Source organism: Dinoponera quadriceps, unplaced genomic scaffold, assembly GCF_001313825.1.
Source record: "Dinoponera quadriceps isolate SergipeBrazil2010 unplaced genomic scaffold, ASM131382v1 scaffold1750, whole genome shotgun sequence".
Lineage (NCBI taxonomy): Eukaryota > Metazoa > Arthropoda > Insecta > Hymenoptera > Formicidae > Dinoponera > Dinoponera quadriceps.
The window spans coordinates 2,304,133-2,325,152 of record NW_014556445.1 but is presented as its reverse complement, the minus strand read 5'-3'; the positions used below and the strand labels follow the sequence as shown (position 1 = coordinate 2,325,152).

Genomic DNA, 21,020 nt, shown 5'->3' with positions numbered 1-21,020 from the left:
CCCCCCCCCCACCGTTCGAACCTCGTCGTCTCCTCTTTCCACGCTCTCGTTCCCCCGCCCCTTCTCACCACCAACCGTTTTAGCGGAGCGCTCCTCTATTGCAGGAGGAAAACAGCCGGCGATCATTATATAAAGCAGCACACAAAAGTCCGTAAGAGCGTAATGTTACGGTATATTCCGCCGGGCGGGCGGGTAACGCGTTATTAACAAAGATAACAATTATCTCGGCGTCGCGTGTGTACGTAAAGCGAAAAAGAGGCACGGGCAGCTTTGCGCTCGATACACTTTTGAGGTTGACTCACGCTTTCGTGGAGGCGCGAAGGTTCTCGCGGATACGCTCGGCCTCCGATCGCGCGATTACCGTTCCCGAGAATCACTTCGCCGGCCCGGCAATTACGGAAACGAGACGTTGGCGCGCGTGCACCGTCGTCCCTTTTGTTTTTAAACAATTCTCACCGGCGATGTCTCGAACGTCGTGTTGCGCGCTCGCCTGTCTTCGCTCGTCCCCGGCGTCGAAAAATAATCAACGACGGGAGAAACGACAACGTCACGACGCGCTTCGTCGTCTCGGTCGCTCTACTGCGAGCAACATTTATTTACGCGACGGAAATGTTTTCGCGCGAAAGAGAGCGCGCGCGCGCGCGCGGTCGTCGCTGTCCATTGAATAATGCACGCGCCATTGTGCGTCGCGCGTGATGAAATATTTAGCGACTCCCGATGGGGGGTGTAATTGGCATCCGCCGCGATAAATAATAATGGCGGGAACCAGTGTTCGAAAATTCGTCGTGCGGTACGCGTCTCGCGCGAATGCACTTGTCCGTGTAGATAAAAGAGCGTCGTAGAGATGCAATCGCGATATCAATGGCGGTGGGTTTCGCGTGCGGTGCAGCGCGCGGCGAAACGAGATTAACGCTATAAATACCATTCGCGCGGCCGGCTCGGAACTCTCGGCCGCGACTGTACCCTTAAAACATTGGAAATAGTTATGGCAGCGGTGCTCATTCCGTGGCGACCGCGAGCCGAGGTACCTTTATTGATTCAATTATGTAACCGAGCTCGATTGATAGCGCGCGAGCGACGGCGCGGCACGCTCGTCGATTTGCGCTGCGTATGAGCGACTCGGCGATAATTTCGCGTACTCGCGGAGATGTGCGCGCGCGACATTATAATACACCTTCGGCGACACTCGGACACACAGATGCGCGAGAACGTGACCCAATATCGGATTCACTTAGTCGGCAATTAAAGACCTTGTTATTCGAGACGACGGACGAGTCCTTGAGAATCATCTTTCCTTCGCTAAGTCGATACATCGCCGTGGCATGCGTTACGTCGCCACGGGCCTTTAATTGCACAAAGAGGATTTAAATCGCGGCGGTTCCGCTCCTACCGCCGACGTCCGAAATTGCGGGCCGTTTTACGCCGTGAATATTCGGGCATCGATCTTTCGTCCGGCCTGTCTCTTTTACCGTCCAAATCCGATCCATTTGAAATTTCGCCCGGATAAATAAAGCAAAGGGAGTAATGGACAAGTTTCCGCTGCAAAGCAGCAGACGCCCGTACAGTCCGCGCTGGAAACACGCCCGTCGTCGCCGCTCTTTCCTCGCGTTTCCCCTCACCCGGACGGCTCGGTATCGAGTACTCCGAATTAACGACGGTGATCTCGTTTCGCTGCCGCGAAAGCTCGCGGGTACCGCCATTCGATACGTGCGATGATGTTTGCGCATCGCACGTTTGCCGCCCGTTCGATTGTATCGGACATGAAGGAAGGAAGAAAACACGTGCCAACAACCGGTGGCGAGGGGACCCTCCCCCCCCCCTCTCTCGTTCGCTATCGCTCGCGAGCGCCAAAGCCGCTCGAAACGTAATTAGCGACGGAACGATGAAGCCGATTAATTCCGCTATTACGATATTCCGAAGTTCCGCGATAACTTTCGGCGCTAAAGCGAACGCTAACTCCGGAGTTCGCGTCGACAATTACAGAGTGATTTCCGGTGATTGATATGTACGTGCACACGCAACACACGCGCGCACCACCGAAACACATGTATATACACTCGCCTCCCTCTGGCGCATTCGTGTACTTCCCCGCGGGAGCTCTCGCGGCATTCAGTGCCGTCGCTCCGCTGCTGCTGCGGAACCGCGTTGCTTCTCTTTCCTTGGCGCGTACTTCGTTAATCACACGCGTTGACGGTTGAATCTTATACTTGGCAAAAAGAAAAGGCGACGGAACCGCGGCGGGAAGGGAGGGAGTCGGGGAACGCGTTAAAAGCGACTGTTCGAATGCCGCGAGTCGTTGCTGCTGTTCGCCGGTGCGCGGGAATTATGCGTCGGACTGTACGCGCCGTGCGAGCACGGTTCGTTTGCTCTTTCGTTTGCGGAATTTTTTTCAGCGGCTGGATAATAAACATTTTTCTCATTGAATAATAAATATTTTTTCTAGGACAAGAGAGAGAGAAAGGGGGGGGGGAAAGAGAGAAGAAGGAAGGGAGGGGAGAAGCTTCTCGATGTAAAATTCACGTGGCTCTTAAGGCTCGTGTTTTACATCTTATTCTTTATTCTTTTCTACTCTTTTGTTTTATCTTGCCTCTGTAATCTCTCTTTCGCCGAATACAAATTAATCGTCGCATTCTTCTGCCGTGCGAGATTCCCCGCTCTTATCGGACGCGCGTGAAACGCCACTGTACGCGTCGCTGCGACGCGACTTAATTAATTTTTCGCGCGAACCCGTTCGCGTAGCCTTTATTGTTGCACGCGCCGGTCACGCAACATCGCGATTTCGATCAGACGCGCGTGATTCCCCGGTCCCGCGCATCGGAAGCCCGCGTCACTTTTAACTCCAGGATTTTCTTCCGTTCCGCATCTGGTTTATCTGACGCGCGTTACGTACGTGCGTGCAAGTGTGCGCGCGCTCTGCGGTATGCTGCAAATACCCTCTGGGGAGGCGTACCCTCGCTTTTCTGCGACCTCACCCCACCGCCACGAATCTCTCGCGATGGTCCTATCCGGGGGATGGTATTTTAAAAGCCGACTTGAACGAACTTCCGCCGGCTCAAAAAATGTCTCTCGAACGAATATCTCCCGGTTAAACTGCGCGCGTTATTTGTCGATGCGCCATACATACATACATTCCCTGCTCTGCGTTAACTCGATACGTTTTTAATATGAATTCACGTCCGTCATCGCACGGCGCGTGCGCACACACGACGCATACACACGTACAAACACATAGAAGGAAACCAGACGAGGAATATATATATATATATATATATATACATGTATACCTGATTAATATCGCATCGTAATACGTTTCAATATTCCAACGTATTTCATTAAGTATTAATTTATGTTAATTATAATATTTTGCTGATGGTATGGTAATAACTATTAAATGATACGTACCACGAGCGACCGCGTTATCGGAATTAATATTAATCGTAAGCGCGAGGGTTTACGTATGGAAAAGAGAGCGTCCGTGTTTTGTTTCGAAGGCTTTTTTTCTTTCTTCCTTGCTCTTTAATTTCCTTCGCGCGGCGATCACAGGCGACATTTACGCATTCCCCGGCCTGTTTTTTTTCCCAGAACGGACAGTATTACGAATAACCGGCCGAATATCTTTTTACGTTCTTGCAGTTGCTGGGCGGTGCTTGCTTCAGCCACGGCCCTTACACATTTTATAAGGCGGTGAGGATAGGTAACGGCCGTGTCCTACGTCTCGGCAGTTTCTTCCTGACGAAATTGTGGAGCGATGCCGACCTCGTCAGCATCGGCGAGCTTCAGCTGCTGTGGATGGACAGCCGCGGACCGAATCAGCCTCTGGCGTCCTTGCGCCTCTACTTCTTACCTGAGAACACGCCGGACGGCAGGAGGGACACGCACGGGGAGGTATGTTGTCCAAAAAATACAATGTGTTCGGCTGTACGTACGAAACAAAGGGCGTATAGCTTTGACAAGTTTTAGCGTGTCGGCATGTAAAACGCGTGCAAATTATAATTATATTTATGAGCGCTCTCGGGAGCCTTACGGTGGCTACGTTTTGCAAAACTGCAAGTGAAAACACGTAGATACTCAACAAAGACAAAGATCGGTTTTGCGTTAATTATACCTCGCAAAAACATCGATTTTCTCATTATTTTCTTTTGCTTCTTGAAACAATGTTTCTTCATTAATAAATCACTTGGCTAATAAATCAGGCATTAAGTATGTAAAAAATAAAGTATGTAAAGAAGAGGGAAGAACAAAAAGAATGAGAAAAAATATTGTAAAAAACGAATTCGATCTGTATAGCAACGACACATGTTTGTAGTCTGAATGTATATCTGCTGAATATTGCGACTAAATGGAGGATTAAGCGTGGAAGATAGATTCACTGCGTACGATTGGCTGGGAATTTAGCACATGCGTTGCACGCTGAATAATTTTANCCCCCCCCCCCCCCCTACAAATAATATTAATACCGGCGATATTAACATTCTAATGGCACGTAACATCCGCGCTTTGTTCTTACAGCCTGTTACATTTTTTCGTTTAATTACACCGAGGTGGAGTTGTCCTTTTTTAATATTTCAACAGAGAAAGTTGCGACGTTGCATGAGAAAAAATACACCACAAGACATATAATAAGAAATACTTCTTCTAGTTTATTTTTTTTGCATATTTTCTATATATTTCGTTTTAAAATGAAAATTCCGAGGAGAATTCCGAAAGACTCATATATTCCCTTGAAACTCACCATTTCCCGTTATTTTGTACCTCTTCGTGTGTCACACGACATTTTGCAATTCCCTCTTTGTTAACGCCTGCGCGATTTAGTGAATGCATATTTCATCGCTGTCGGACGATACGAAAAATAATTACGGATATTTAATCACGGAATATACGCGAATAGAGATTGCGCGAATAGGGATCCCTCGTTGCGCCGTTTTGAAAAAAATATCACTCGATTAGCGTACTGATATACTCTTCTAAGTAATACCCGCTAACTATTTGATCAGTGCTTTAATGTTACGCGGTAACGTGTGTGTGTGCGCGCACGTCTCACTGCTATGACAATTTCTACTTTGCCGGCCGTCGTCGGTAACGAATCTGTCGCGTGCTAACTTCGGCCTTATCGCTTTCCCACGTTCCGGTGTTATTTTAGTTCACTGCCGTTTCGATGCATATCCGGACACTCTATGGAAATTTCATGAAACGTCACTCGCCATTTTGGTGGCCGAGTATGAAATGGTTCCCCTCCCCCCGTCTTCCTCTTCCTCTCTTGCTTCTGCCCGGGGAATAATTTACGTACATCAATCGGGACGGTTTATTTTGTTAATATAATTTGAAATATTCATTATTTGCGGAATACACACACACACACACACATCTGTCGTGTACATCGAAGACGCGTGTTACGTCGCGTTTATCGCCAATTCATCCGGCTGTATTCCGCAACGTGAACGGGATTATCACGCGACCGCGATATCGCGCATCGATGTAACCGCTTTTGTGCGCGCGATCGAATCGAACGATTACGGAATCACGAACGTGGCATTATTCAAATATGCGGAAATACGTTGAGCATGTCTCCGCCCTCCCCCGGGACGAGGGGTAAGTAAGAAGGAGGGCCGAGTAAACGAAACTCCGTGAAATACTGGCGTGGACTTAAAGCCACTTCGAAGTCTGAAAGGATACGGCCGTTCGAGCGACCCTTCGTTGCCCGACGTTAGGGTGGCTTTTGGGGTCGCCACGGGGCTCTCTCGTCCCCGTTGTTCCATTGAGACGTCGTCAATTAAGCGCACCCCCGTCGCTCGTCATTTTCACTGTTTGCTGGCCGATTATTTCGAAAGGGGCAACCGGGGTCGTTCTGTGATCCGCCCTTGGAATCACATCGTCTTTGATCGTTCTTCTTTCGTTGGTTAACTGTATAAATTGTCGCTTCTATCTACTCCGATCGCTCTCAGAGAATCGAAATTCGGCTTCCTCGCACTTCGAATTTTTACGGGGCGAAGTCGCAATACACGAAATATCGTCGGACCTCGACGGACGATTCAATTCGCGAAATCCGATTTTTTCGGCCGGATTTTTCGCGTGAGAAATATTGTTTCTCTTTCGTTCGTGGCGTAGGAAAAAAATGTGCCGACGGAGGGGTCGAGCGAGAAGAAGGGTGACGCGGATATTCTACTTTCCTCGATGGGAGCGATATTACAAGTACCGCCGATGGCGAGTGTCCCCTTTCGTCCTTTTATCATTTTCGAGTCCGCGTGTAAGTTGAGAAATTGTGCGTAATGGAAACTTTCTTAAAAAACACTCGAAACAAAACGGGGTGGAATATAATCTACAGTTATTTAGTTAGAGAAAAAGAAGCCGGGGGAATAAGTGAGTGAGAGGGAGAGAGGGAGGAAGGGAAAAAGAGCGACCAGAGGGAGGAACCCGTAATTGCGGCCGCTACTTTTGACCCTTTTGTTCCTCGTAATTGCTCCAGAAGGAACTGAACATTTTCTCGCCGACAATGATGTCGAACAACGCGATAGAAAGCATTATCTCGAGTCGTTGTCAATTGTAGCGTTTCCTCCCCTCCCCTCCGCGTACCATCTTCGTGGCGACTCCGCTGCAAATTATTTCGCTGAATTTTTTTCAACTTAACTAAGTGATCTCGCTCTCTGTCTTTCTCTCTCCCACTCCAGCTCCCTCTCTCGCTCGCTTTCTCGCTCTCTCCTTCCGTTCCTTGCGCGCAGCCGCGTGTTATCGCGAATCGACCGTGTCGTACGTAATGGACGTGATTGATGAGCCCGGTTGAGACGGGGGGGACTTTGCTTCATCTTGACTATCAAGGCAAAATATTTGTCCAACAGCTGCTGGTAGTCCGGTTTTCGGTTACTTTATGACGGCCGAAGAGTTTTCACGAAATTACCCCGGCGTATCCTAACTCGTGACAATTCGCCAACTTTCGGCAGAAATCTCGGCGAAACGTAGAATTCCGCCAAATCGAGTTACGGGCGAGTTCACGTATTTTAGACGAGATAAATTAATCCCGCTAATCGATCGTCTCTTCATTGTCGCGGTGAATGAAGTTAAACAGTGTAACGGACAATTTTATTATTTTCTCCGCGAGGTATATGTACGTTTACAGAGAGCTAATCGATACCGTGTATTTCCTGAAAGCTTTTATTCGCGCCGACGTTATGTATCGCGCTGAAACGCGAAAACGTTTCAGTTACTTTAACCATTCGATCGATACCGACCTAATTATATTTAACGATCCGCTTGATACCGCCTTAATTGTACTTTCCAATTTTAATAATCACCGATGCCCCGGACTCTCCGCACTCGGGAAATGAGTTTTCTAACTGTAGATTTATACACTAATCTCGCACGAACGGGAATGTTGGTGCGGGCACGATGTTCGCACGATACGCTTGATTATTGGAACGGAACCTTGTTGCATTAACCGGCAATTAGGCCTACGTATTATCGCAATCGATGTCCCGATACTTTTCTTATTTATCATCGGGCATTATTGCCCCCTCCCTCATGCGGTAATTAAAATTGCATGCCAGTCGTTTGTCTCACAATCCGGCGATGTTTGAAGTCTTGCATTGTATTCCTCTATTTTTACTCGGAGTCGCTGCCAACCGCGAGTTGGCACAAACACAAGGGGAGAATCCGTTTCGCGGAAATTCGATTCTTCGGCCGTGCGGCTATTAGTTTGCATGAGCTCATAAGAAATTCCGATCACGGTTAACGTTTTACCCATAAGTAACACCGCGCTCGGCCCCGCCGAATATAATCTATAAATTCGAGCCGGGGAATATTCGTACGGTCGACTCTATTAATGCACGCTCGTTAAATCGTTATAATCCGGACCCTTTTAATAATAAACGTAATGAAAAGTGACGTTACGTTAATTATCCCGCGTCCGTTGTGCTTGCGTCCGTATCGATCTACTTCGGCGTATTAACGCTCCATCGAAATTACACGCGTACATATATATACGCACATACGCACAAATCACATCACATTATTGCGAGTCTGTCTGAAACAAGCGGACCGATTTTGAGATTCAATGCGACGGGAAGATTCGATGAAATTTTTCCGCGAGAAAGAGATTGATATTGTCAAACGAATTGTTGCGCCGTGCCGATTTCGTGAATACTTCGTTGCTAACGTAGCGTTTCGTCACCACTAGCAGTTTCGCCCCGACGATATGTTTTTAATTCGTCCTAAGTACTGCAGAATAAGCTAATTAATTATTCGAGCGTGATTACATGCAGCAGCCGGTCCGCGTGGAATGCGGTGGCTTTGTTTGTGTGCGCGTCCACACCTATACGCGTGTGCACAAACACACACGCGCCTGCGTCTGGTCTTTATCAGAGACGCAACAACGATTTTACTTTCTCGCCGACGGGGAAAAGATAGCGCGCTTTACTTTGTGATAGTTCAAAGAACACCGCGTTACACTCGCACCGTAATTTTCGCGAATTTAATTCACTCGAACGGGTTCGCGAGAGACACACGGGTGTTCGGCCGAAAAAGTACACGTGCCTTTCCTTTTTTTCCGTCCCCTGTGCAAAATTTTAATTAAAAATCCCCATCCCCCTCGCTCGGCGCTCGTCGATTCGTTCGATAACGCAATTACGCGTGTCATTATCTCCGCCTGTGCAATTAGCACGGACACGCGCGCGTAACGCCGGAACGGAGACAGTCGGTAGGTAGTCTTCGGAGAGGCCGAGATTCGTGGTCGCCGCGATAATTTTCCGTTTTTCGTCGTCGCCGGGAATCGAGTTTACTCGCACTCGAAAAAGAAAACACGCGGTTTATTTCCGAGCTCCCCCCCGGCCGCCTGGCCGCTCGCAAAAGCCGAATCGTTTACGGCGTGCCACACTACTACGTCGCGCTTTCTATCGCTCTATTTTTTCTGTCCCTCGTGCATACGAGCGGAGTGAACGAATGAGCGAGCGGGCGAGCACACTCGTCACGTTAGAATAATTCGATGTTCTAAATAAAACTCGTGGAATTCGCGTGCACACGCGGTTGTTGTTCGGCCGCTGGAGGACGGAGGAGAGAATCCACGACGGGTGAATGTACCCTTAAGCCCGTCACACAACGAGAAATCGCGCGATTAAGACTGCCACATGTATACGGGCTGTGACTGCTGCTTCGCGCTCAACTTTTCGACGATCGGGAGAGATCGTGTGTGATTACCACCGGTTTGTGTCGCGACTTATTTCTCAACCTTCGGAAAATTTGCCCGCACGTGCGCGTGTTTGCGCCGTGCGCGTTACGTTGCTCAAATTCGGATTGTATCACTTTTATTTCGTGGGTGTATTTATCGGGATACGTAACACGCCTAAATTGCCGTAAATCAAGCGGCGCACACGCTCTAATTGCTCCGACGCGCACTTAATATTCCGCGATGACGCAATTCCGCCGAACGGTGAAACGTACCTTATGTGCATTACGTGTAACGCGCCAAATCACGTTGACTTCTCGTACGCGTCCCGCATTCCAGCGTCGTTACACCCGTGAAAATTTAAAATTTTCCAGGTCTCAGCCGGACAAGAGAGCGGGATGATCCGCGGCACGATGTTTTTCGCGTGACGAATACCGAGTAATTAATTTAACGACGCGACAGTTTGAGGATCCGTAGTAATTGCAGCTGCAATTAGACCGTGTGCGCGCACGTGCGAGGGAGAGAGGCGCGACGATTATTTTTCCCGCGGTGCAGCCAGTCCATTAAAAATCAGACACTGCCGCGCGCGTAACTGGCTCTCGCAGTAAATGCGACGTGAATAGAATGCGATATCTAATTTCATTGCATCGAGATAATTTGGTATCCTGAGCGCGAGGCAGCTGAAACGCAGGCGGGCGGTATTAGATACGATATGCGAGAATAAGTCAACATTATATAACGCTCCTCCTCGCGACATTATCATTAGCCAAGCTCCTCTCATTAACGACGACATTGTCGACGTAGTTGCTAGTATTATCATTATTATTGTCGCAACTTTCCTCGTTAACGTGGAAATCGAAATACTTCGCTTTTGTGCCGCGATATAACATTACGAAAATAACCGCGCCGTCCAAGAGAACAATTTAATCTGGTGGAAAGGATTTTATTGTTATTTTTAGAGGATAAAAAGGAAAAGGGAAACTCATCGTCGGGACGGGCTGACATTCGCCTACGTTTCCACGTCGAGTCGATTTTTTGCTCGGGCCGCGCATGCGTGCGGACAATTTTAATGGGCGCGTGAAAGAGCGCAGATTAAGCGCGGTTTTTCAGCCGGACGGTTAAAAAGGACCGTTCGTGTGATTTGAAAAATGAGTTTCAATAACCTCAATCGAACGAGCGTATTGACGGACGGCGTGTTCGTCAGGGAGATTGAATTAATCGACCATTTCAAGAATCGTGTTGTGCGTTTGCACCGGCAAAGCACAATAGTAGCCCGCGCGCGGGGCGGTAGGCGCGCGCGCGCGCGTGTCGATAGAAGGTCAGTGAACGCGTAATTTGATCAACCGGCCGCCGTTGTGTTACAACGAGGCAATTAATATATTCATCGAGCCGATTTGATGAATTAGCAAAGCAACGAGTGGTCGATCGACGCGAAGTTTCGGATTTGGACGACCCGTCGAACATGTCGGCCATCGATTTTCCAGCGACCGATGCCGCACGTACACCGTAAGCTCTATCTACCCACCTACCCACCCCTCGCACTCCTCTCATATCCGTGCGCATTTTGATATTGTTTTATTATCGCTATCTCTTTCATCTCTCTCTTCCCTTTCTCTCTGTACCTCGTATAGCTCGCTTGCGATTACCGTGGGAGAGACTTTGCATCATTTATTTCGCGATATACCCGTATATATGGACGCGCCTTGCCGAGAGAAAAATGAGATATTCTTCCCTCCATTTATTCCGGACATGCGGTTAATTTCGATACGCATACGGTGATTTTTACGCCGGCCGAGCGCACTCGGTCGAAATGATAAAATGAAGCGCAGATTTCCGCTTTTCTCCGACGGCCGGCATTTGGCGGGTATTAGGCATTCGAGTGGATTTATGCGAATGCAGTTCGGCGTTCGCTTTGCCATGATACACTACGACGATGCGGCCGGGTTGGTGTTGGTGCGTTGCCGTTGCAACGTGGTTGGCATGGTTGGCAGAGTGGGCGACCGTAGGCATGGAAACTGGGAAGGGAAACGGGGATAGACCACGGGGGTGTCGAAGAGAACCTATAGAGAGAGAACGAGAGGGAGGAAAGGGGTGCCGAGCCACTGTATGGGTAACTGGAAGCGAGAGCGAACGAGCTGGAGTGAGAGAGAAAGAGAGAGAGAGAGAGAGAAGCAGTGTTATTGGTTTTTGTTGCGCATGTCTACTGCCGGCGCCAATCTGGCGAATTATTAGCCAAGTTTAACCGGCCGGAGGTGAGATAGATTATGACAGGAGCTGGCAATTTAATACCTTCCCCCCACTGCGCCAACCTGGAATCGGGGAAGAGAAAGAAAAAAATCATTCGATAAGTTTCCCCGATGCGGTAAGAGAAAGAGGGAGAGAGAGAGAGAGAGAGTTCCGCCTCTTCTCGATCTCTCTTCCTTCCTCGGTATTTTTCTTCGTTACGAAGTCCCGGGACTTTTATGGGGTGTCAACGGATCTTGCGGCGATAATCTCACGAATTTTCGAGAACTCATGGAGACAACTTTATTGTCCCATCGGTACTCCCTAATAAAGTCGTCGTGCTCAATTTGCTGGTTATAATGAGCGTTAATACACACAATCGTGGAGATTCGTGCCGAATGCGGTGTTTCGTATAATTCGATTTACGAGAGTTGCGACCGCGGAATAATGACGGGTAAACGACGAGAGAAGAGCGCAACGCGAACGCCCGCTGGTGTTCAGCCCAGATATCGTTTCAGCAATATTTGACGTTTTCGAACGTTTTATGTACACGTTATCGTTATCTCTCTCGCGACTGACGATTCGAGGCATCTCGAAATGCGGCGGAGGTATCAATGACGATATATTGAGAGAGGCATCGACCCCTCCAGCGACGTTACTCCAGTCGAAATTTTGATTCTGCATTAACCCTGCGAATTCCAACCAACTTGAGGGACCTACGGAGAATTTCGGGATACAATAGTATAGGTTATTGTCCTTTGATGCTACAAACGGTTACTGCCGCTTCCCCCTCGTTGAGACTTAAAGAAGAGCCTTCTGAGAGGTCTCTAAAATGGTCCCTAAAATGGCTTTCAGACCCGCGTTATAAGCATTTGTGGAAAAACAGATGTTCGAAATCATTTAATACACCATTCGTTATTCCAGCTGTGTTTAACTTTTATTCTTAATTTTAATAATGTTGATTATATAGCTTATTTAAATGCAGATAGAGATATTTATATGCGATAAGCAAATAATAAATAATTATTATGGATAATTGAGGGATTATCGAGTAAATGATATAACAGGCTTCCGTTTTTATAATCCGTTTATTCTTATCTTTTATTAATGCTGGAAATTTTGATAGAATCTGAAGATTGAAAAGGACAAGGGTAGCAATTGTGTCTCTAGCAATGTTATAACGAAGCTGAACAGAAATGAAGAGAGGAAGCATTATTACAAGTGCAAAAAAATGTGCACTCACGAGGTTTACAGGAGATTATAAATTTCGGCTCCGGCAACTTTCGACACGTAATTCCGTGTGTGTGATTATCTCGAACATTTTTATCTTTTTCGAAGTTCTGGAATGGTTTCGTGAGCGTTAATTATTGTCATATCTCTCGGATACCGATGTGCATTCCCATTTATGAGCAGACGATTATCGTACCGATTGTATTTGTTTTGTTAGGACGTTCGCTCGCCCACGTCCTTTTTCATGAGCAAGTATTACATTACTCTTTAAGCCGGCGAAGGACGCACATACCACGGATGTATGCTGGTGTGTGTTATAATTCTCGTCGACTCTTAAAGTATTTAATCGAACTCTTGTCATTGCATTAACTAATACGCGTTTTTCCGATCGAATCATCGTATCTACGTGAGTGTTAGTGTGAGTGTTACGAGTGAGTGTCCGAAATGTTACAACGGAGCCACCTAGACCAGAATGCAGGATTTGGAAGCTAGGGCGGAGGGCCCGGCATCAGAATGTAGACAGTGATGCGTCATATATTTCTAGATGTGTTGAATCATCTATTATACGCGATGTGTCAGATTTGAATGGATCTTTGATGATCTTATGAGACCTGATGGACCTTGATGATCTTGAGAGAAAGGAGACACACAAGTCGAAGTTTAGAGCGATATTCGTCATTATTTGACAGATAATTAAAGCTTCATGAATTTCTCTTTATTTATCAATCTCTATTTATTCCATACAAGAAACATCGACACACAACAGCTGAACAATGGTTACGGATCTGTAATTAATTATATTCTCAATCAAAGTTTGTAAATAATTTACAATAATGAATAATATTCTTCGTCTCTAATGTAAATCTCACGTTAATTTGTGTTAATTTCTGTCTCTAATAATAATCTTTGGGAGGCAAATTCAATCTTAAATTTCAACTTTTTTATTTTTATTTAGCCGTATTATTGTGCCAATTTCAAATTTAAGTCTCTGGACGCACAACATTGTTAGACATACAACTGCTATGTCTATCCTTACAACTTTTCTCCTTTCTGAATTTATAAAACCTGTGGAAATTTCCCTCAACGCTAATAAAAATATAATAAAGAGATTGTGAAAAGGAAGAAGAAATTTTATCTGATATATCAATTATAAACCTATTATTTATCCGTAATTAATTTTCCAATATTTCCTTATCGCATATATTCTATTTACATTTAAGTAAATTACATAATCATCACATTGTGTGTGATGATTTCCTTATTGAAATTAAAGATTAAATGCAGGTTAAAGATGAGAATAATCTTATACTTTAATTTTATTATTATTTAATATTATTATATAAATTATAAATAGTTCTTAAATAAGTATAACATGGAGAGAAAAATAATAACTATTTGTAGTATCTCCCAAGGTAAGATAATAATTAGCATCATATTTGATATTTCGAGATTCTCTATTGGTTTTTCAAATTTGACAAAATTTACTGAGTTCGAGCATAGTCAAAATTTCGACTCGGGTAATCTTTAAATTGCTGCAGGTAGCATTCGAGCGATTCAGACGGAAGATGCTCGATAGCGCACGCACGCGCGCATATGTGTGTGTGTACGTGTGTATGCAAATACGCTCGTATATGTATACGTACGTGTCGTAGCCGCTTCCACGGTGTGCATTTGTTACCTGCGGCGCTTCCTTAAGGCGTATTCACAAGCATCTCGAGCACATTTTACTTGCTTACTATCAGCGGGATGAGTTTCTCATGAAATTGTTGGAACTACACGAACAGTATATTCGCATTTCTGTTACATTCACCGTCTCCGTTTACATTACGTTTAACGATAATCGTTTAAGCTTTCCGCGATGCACGTTTCCGCTGGAGCAGTAAACCGAACCAAGAAACGTCGAGCGTTAATTAGATTCTCTTTTTGACCGTGTTACGCTCGATCTGGCGTTACTATTCTTTCGTATTTCCGGAGAGACAGAAAGAGTCGAAGGCTCGAGCGCATCTTCCGCGATTTATTCGGTTTGATTTACAAAGTGTAATTTTGTATCACTTATCTGTGCCGAGAGTCGCTCAATATCGCGACGACGACGACGAGTCCACTCGCACGATGTCAAGTTACCTTGTTGAGATCGCGGGTAAACATCGTTCTTAATTATTAGCAGCGTTCGTGTTTAATTTGCAGGTATGATTAAATGCAGGCAGACGCGTATTTTGACGCTGACGAATCAGTAATTTTGCAGCAAGATGGACTGAAGTTTATACATCCGTGCACATTCTCCGGCGGAGAGGAGGAAGGAGAGACGCAGGGAGGTCGAAGGACGCGCGTTTCCTCGAAACGTAACTCCATCGAAGTTTGCGCGTAACATTACGCTAATAGCTTTATTACGTTGCCGCAATGCGCGCGACTCGCGACACCAAAACGGTTTCCATCATTCTCAAGATTGTCCGATCGGGCAATTCCAGTGCGACACGATAACCACAACTACGTCAGCGTAACTCCCGAGTTGCACGCATACATCGCGAATTCTAACAATTTCTTCGATCGTGCCGCACGTGCGCGATTTTCCCGAAGTATTCACTCGCGATCGTGCAGCTCACCCCGCTCCTGATATTACCCGCAAAATTGTTAACCGTGCTTCAGCTTATCTCTCCCTTACTTATTCCCGATAATAATCAAAGATTAGATCGATGTGATCGCCGGTTATGCGCGTTTATTGTGTTTCAAAGGAAATTGTGCGCTCGCTTCTGCCTCTCCTCGCGTTTATCAAGCGTTTACCGGGATCGATCGGCGAAGAAATTACGATTCCCCCCCGTCGTGTTCGTTCCTCGACGATAAACCGAGTATATACATTTACTCGCAGAATTAATTCCCGCATTTATCGACGGTCGTGCGACATTTCGCGCTTGCAGTTCCCAACTTTACCTTTTTCATTTGATTTACTCGCCCTCGAATTTATATTCGTGATCATTCGCGCTTTTGTATACCGTGCCGAAATGAAATTCGCGAGCGGAACATCGCGAGGTACGCACTCGCATCCGATTAATCGGCGGTTAGGCGAAAAAATGCCCCCCCTCCCCGTGAAATATGCCGTTTCCTACTTACGGCCCGATGCGTATCGCACGGGCGTGGCAATAATTATTATACTAATATCATTAGCGCGGTACTTGTTTAAAATTCGAATTTACGGCTCCCCGTGCGGTCCCGGCGATCGATGCAGCATTAAATTACCCCAGAGTCGGGGGCTAAAATTCCGCTCGCCGAACGAGTCTCGGAGTGCTTCGCCCCGTAATAAAGTCCGGTGTTGTTACAAAACATTAAGCTCGCCGTTGTTCGGCCAAATTGTTGCGCCCGCCTTTTCCCTCATAATTCGCGTCAAACCGAACTGACGGACGCTTTTCGAATGGAAAAAGCGCACGATCAGATCTCTCGCTCTTGTATTACTCGTAGTGAGATTACGAGTTTATCGGTCGCGTAATTAGAGCATAATTCGATACGACGGTATGTAGGGAAGCAGGAGAGGGGGCAGAGAGTGAGAGAGGGAGAGAGAGAGAAAGAGAGGAAGGGGGCAGTCGAGAAGCGGGCAATGTAATTTTGCGCATTGCTGTACATTGCTCGCGCGTATGTACTGCTCTCTCGCGCAGAGCTTTGCTGGGATTGTATAATTGTAATGTACGGTCGCATGTAACACACACACACACACACACACACTCACCCCCGTGTGGCAACCTTTGACCAACTCCAACGATTATACGGATTCTGCCTATTTCATTCGCAAGCGACAGGCTCTTCTTACTCCCCTCGTCGTTCGTGTTTCGCCCTCCCTCCCCCTCTCTCTCTCTCCGCCATCTTTCTTGGATTCCTCTCTTCATTCTAAATACGCAGGTTCCGAGTTTGCCGCGCTCGCTCCTTTTTTCCCCTCTCGCTCGACGCTGCCGTTCCTCCCCCAAAAAGCCAAGCATTTCCTCATTTCGCGGTCCACGGGAGAATAAAAGGGAAACAAGAAGAAAGAAAGAGAGAGAGAGAGTCACGGATTCATCCCGTAATTGTGACAAACGCGTAAACGCCCGCGGGCCACCGCGCTGTTTCATTCGTTTACCGGCGTTACGTAAAAATGTATTCGCCAATTTCTGCAATCCTCGATCGACCGGCCGACCGGCGCAACATTTTCGCGGTTGCAATTTTTCTCGCGCGGAGATTTTATTTAAAGCTCCGAGGCGCGGAGAGAGCGACGGTTATTTTCGTTCTCCCGGTATTTTTAAAGCCGATGCTCTCCTTCACGGCGAAATGATTACTTGCAATGTGCGCGCGGCCGCGTTGTGTGCGCATGTGTGTATAGGTAGCTGGAGTGATAACAAATTCCGAAAGTCTATACCAACACCGGCGTCGACAGTTTACTCTGCGTATTATCGGCGGAGTTACACACTCACCGCTACATTTCAGAGTGCGCGCGCGCGCCCGCCATCCTATACACGTACACACGCGCGCGCACTCTAACCGCACTCTTTTGTGAAGCTCGTTACCGTGTGCCCGCCGAAGGAAACGGCTTCCCCTCCCCTGCGCCTTCCCGTCTTCTTCTCTCAAAGTATTATTGTACTTCCCGTTATACCTATTATTCCGAAATAACGTCTAATCGACTGTGAAAACCATCGCGTTAAAAGCGCGCGCACGCAATTTCTCGGCTTCTCGCGAATACGTATTCCGCGGATGAGGCGTTTTATTTTTAATGAGACGAACCAGTTAACGCGGACGCGCGGCGGCTACTTCCCTCCACGCGGTTAATCGCAATCCCGCGATAGATGATTTTTCGCTCGTTTATTTTTCCCTTCGTTACCTCTTGTCTTTAGGCTCGCGTTTCGAGCGCTCGGGAGGGGAGCAAAATCGGCGTCTGTCGCGCGCATGAGGGCGGGCTGGTGCTGACCGTGCGCATTTGGATTCGTATTATTTTATATTGCAGAGAGCGCGCGTCCCGGACCGGGTGTGGCCTCATTTTCGTATCGAGCCATTTCGGACGAGTTCAAACACGCAAACACGAGTTTCGAGCTTTGCTTTTTCGATAATCGGCCGCCAGGCGAAAAGCACGTACCAACGGCCGCCGCTACATCGCGCGCGCTCGTGTCGGTCTACTATTCATTTATTTGATATCGGTCTTTAATGAGAAACGTTAACAAACGTCGAAAAATTACAAATGTAAACCAATTATTTAACGTTGGTAACGGCGAAAATTACGGACAGCAATTGATTTCGCCCGCGCCAATTTCGCCGACGTGTGTTTTTCAATAAATTGCGATTCGGGATTTCGCCGCGCCGCTTTCCGATCGGAATAAAAATATGTATCCTTCGTAAATACGTCCGTGAAAATCCCAGGAATTTTTCCCTCCGACGGCACCGACGGCGGGCGTAAAAATTTTCGCGCGAAACGGATTAGTCGTACTCGAGTACGTTCGTTACGCGCGTCTGCTTAAACGTCGCGCGGGATCAATATTCTTGAAACAAAATGTACGTGCGCGTCGCGCTCATGAAGCGGGACGGGGGAAATTTTTGCGCCGCTACCCGGTACCACCCGTGTACTCGAGAACAAATATTTCCGTTTCGATTTTGTCCCCCGCCGGCTGCGCGTCCCGGCTCCGTAGAAATCTCATTTGATTTTCCCAGTCGCGATATGTACGACTTTTATTCCTTTTCCATTAAAGTTCACTTCATCGAAAGATCACATTTGCTCCGGCAACATCTATCATCGAATGAAACGATAAACCGAGCAATTTCGACGTACGTATCCGTAAATTCCGTTTCCACTGGAAACGGAGAGGAAACACGTTCTCGGCTGTCTCGCGCTTATCGGATAAATTTTTAACAATTACAATCGCGCCCACCGAATCGTCCCGCGATTCGCGTCGAGCGAGAACGCGAATGTCCTGAGGAAACGATGGGATTTTCATCGCGATGAAATTAGCGTATCTATCCCAATTAACAGCGGCGTCAACCTCCGTTGTCCTGGTCGAGTGGCGGCGATAAAGTCGCGGTTTACGCCTATGCGGCTCGCCCTGTCGTCCATTAAAAGTCGTCGGCCCTTGTCTCCCTTCGTGAGGAGCACAAAAACCAGAAAACGTAAAAGGCATGGCACTCGTTCGAAACCAGTTCACGCTCCGGGGGAAGCTGTGCGCACGGCGCGCAGCGAAATAGATTGTTAACGAATAAGGCGCGGAGGGGGGGGGGGGACTGAAAAGAGATAGCAGGCTGGCGGAAGGGGGCTTGCATCGACAATAAGATTAACACGCGGAATAAATAATCGTGTCCCCCTCATTAGCGATGCGCGGAGTACGGAGGCATGACGGATAATAAATCATCGATTGTTTTGAGACTGGCGTTTCGAGATTTTGCTTCCCTCTTGAGTTCTCTTTCGTGGGAAAAAATCGCGTTACTCGCTGCGCGTATTGAAATTAATATCTCGACTATCTCGAATGACGGCGTAGAGAGCGAGAGAGAGCGAAAAAGAGGGGAGGGAAAGGGAGAAAGAGAAGTGGTGTTTGCGTTTGCAAAAAAAAAAGAAAAAAAGGGAAAAAAAGAAATATGTCACGTTAAAAAAAAACGGACAGACGCGACGCGCGCACAGTCGCGAAAAGCAGGTTGGACGTGGTGGACGTGTTATTTAAAGAACGATGTCTTAATCGGCTGCTATACAGGTTCTTCGCGCTCTTCAGCGGGTTGAAATAATACGTACGCCACTGTCGTGGATATCGCGTTTAAATCTTCCTCGACATCTCTTTCTCTCTCTCTCTCTCTCTCTCTTGGGCCTTTTTCCTTCGGGATTATTATTATTATTCCCGCGCAGTAATGGTTTTCCGAGTAAGTGCTACCTGACTCGTTAACGACCTCTTCCGCAAAAGGAGGATTCGCGGCGGTGACGCGTTATCTCGCCTGTGCGCGCGCGCGCGCGTCGAACCGGCCGATTCACGTCGGCCGGTGTGTCACGTATAATCGCTTTTAAATTTATCGGTTTTCTATTTCCGTCGCCGGGCCGGGTCGCTCTCTACGCCAATGCGCTCTCCCGGAGTCCAACGTGCGCGCTCGCGCGGCCGGAAGACGCTCGCGGAGGAGAGCTCCGCGTGCTATTCCTCTCGGGTGTATCCCCCGAGGCCCCATTGACCTACGAATCGTTCATCTTTACGCACGACGCCTCTGATTCCCACCTTTGACAGGTAAATGAGGGGTTGATGAGAGTTCCGTTTCAGAATTCTCGCGGGCGGACCGTATTATTTTACGCCGCTTGCGCAATTAACGCGCTATAATTCGGTCGTCGTCGTCGTCATAGTCGCGCCCGGAACGGAGCCCGTGATTATTTCTCCCTTTCAGTGTGCGTACGTGTGCGCGTTTCGCGAAGGACTATGTAGCGCTGCGTAATCGCTCTCGAAAAAATTCGCGCGATCGTAAAACTCGCGACGGATTCGCGACGGAGTGTGTCGCCCGCCGATCGCTCTCTCATCGTTGCTCCGCGATCGTTGCGTTCCATCGCGACGGGTTTTTTAGCGTGTGGTTAATTGCGATAGAGCGGTAATTTCGATTTCGCCACGGCCCGAGAGCATTATGAAAATGAGGAAGGAGGTTAATTTAATATAAATGCTAATGATAGCGTTCGTGCTCGGGCGCGTCCGACGCGTCGCGTTTCGCTGAAGCGCTCGCTCCGAGCGACGCCGCGCGCGGAATCTTCGCGTCGCGAGGACGAACGGAAGGAGGATCTCGGGAATTCGCGTCGATGATCTCGTCGAGTCGTCGTCGTCGGAAATCGACGGATCGCAGTGGATTTTTCCACAAAATTTCGCGATGTAAATATCTGACTCGTGTATCCGCTTGTGATTGATAATGCCCCCTTCTCGTTCCCTCTTTCTTCCCCTTTCTATCTCTTTCTCGGGGAGAAAGATGCAAATTAAACCCGGCGACACGTTGTAACGCAATCCCGAACGAGAAATCGTCCCATAAAATACGACTTCTCATACGAATGTCCGCGGTACTTACACCGCGTTACGACGACGACGACGTGTGTGTGTGTGTGTGTGTGTAATGCAAGTGTGTGTAAACACGTACACCTGTATATCCCTTTCCGAGAGAGTCCGGACGGGAGAGAACGACGCGTTTCCATGGTAACTTACCCCTCCTATCAAATTTCTCTCTCTCCATCTTTCCCGTTTCTCTCTCCATCCCCCTTTACTGTACCCTCCTTCACCGAGTCTCATCTCTCCGCTACTCTCGTGCCGCTCGCACGAAGCCACATGTTCTCTTACTGCCTCTTTCTATTTTGCAGTCCCCTCTCTCTCTCTCTCTTCTCCTTTTTTCTCCCCGTCCTAACCCACCCTCGCCGGCTTTCCGTCGCGGAAGAAAACTATTCATTGTCAATACTTGAGGCCTCGACATCCCCCCG

At 47.7% G+C, this 21,020-nt stretch overlaps 2 protein-coding genes across 3 annotated transcripts in view; one reads left to right on the top strand and one right to left on the bottom strand.

Moving 5' to 3' along the window:
- Positions 1 to 21,020, top strand: part of LOC106747458 (verprolin-like) — a 165,224-nt gene that overhangs the window by 24,320 nt on the left and 119,884 nt on the right. For both annotated transcript variants that reach the window (XM_014624992.1, XM_014624991.1), the window contains exon 2: positions 3,634 to 3,885. In XM_014624992.1, the coding sequence (XP_014480478.1) occupies positions 3,634 to 3,885 (252 nt within the window). The remainder of the gene's footprint in view (positions 1 to 3,633; positions 3,886 to 21,020) is intronic.
- The window catches only part of LOC106747460 (transmembrane protein 230), a 76,751-nt gene that overhangs the window by 52,031 nt on the left and 3,700 nt on the right, over positions 1 to 21,020 (bottom strand). The window lies entirely within an intron of this gene.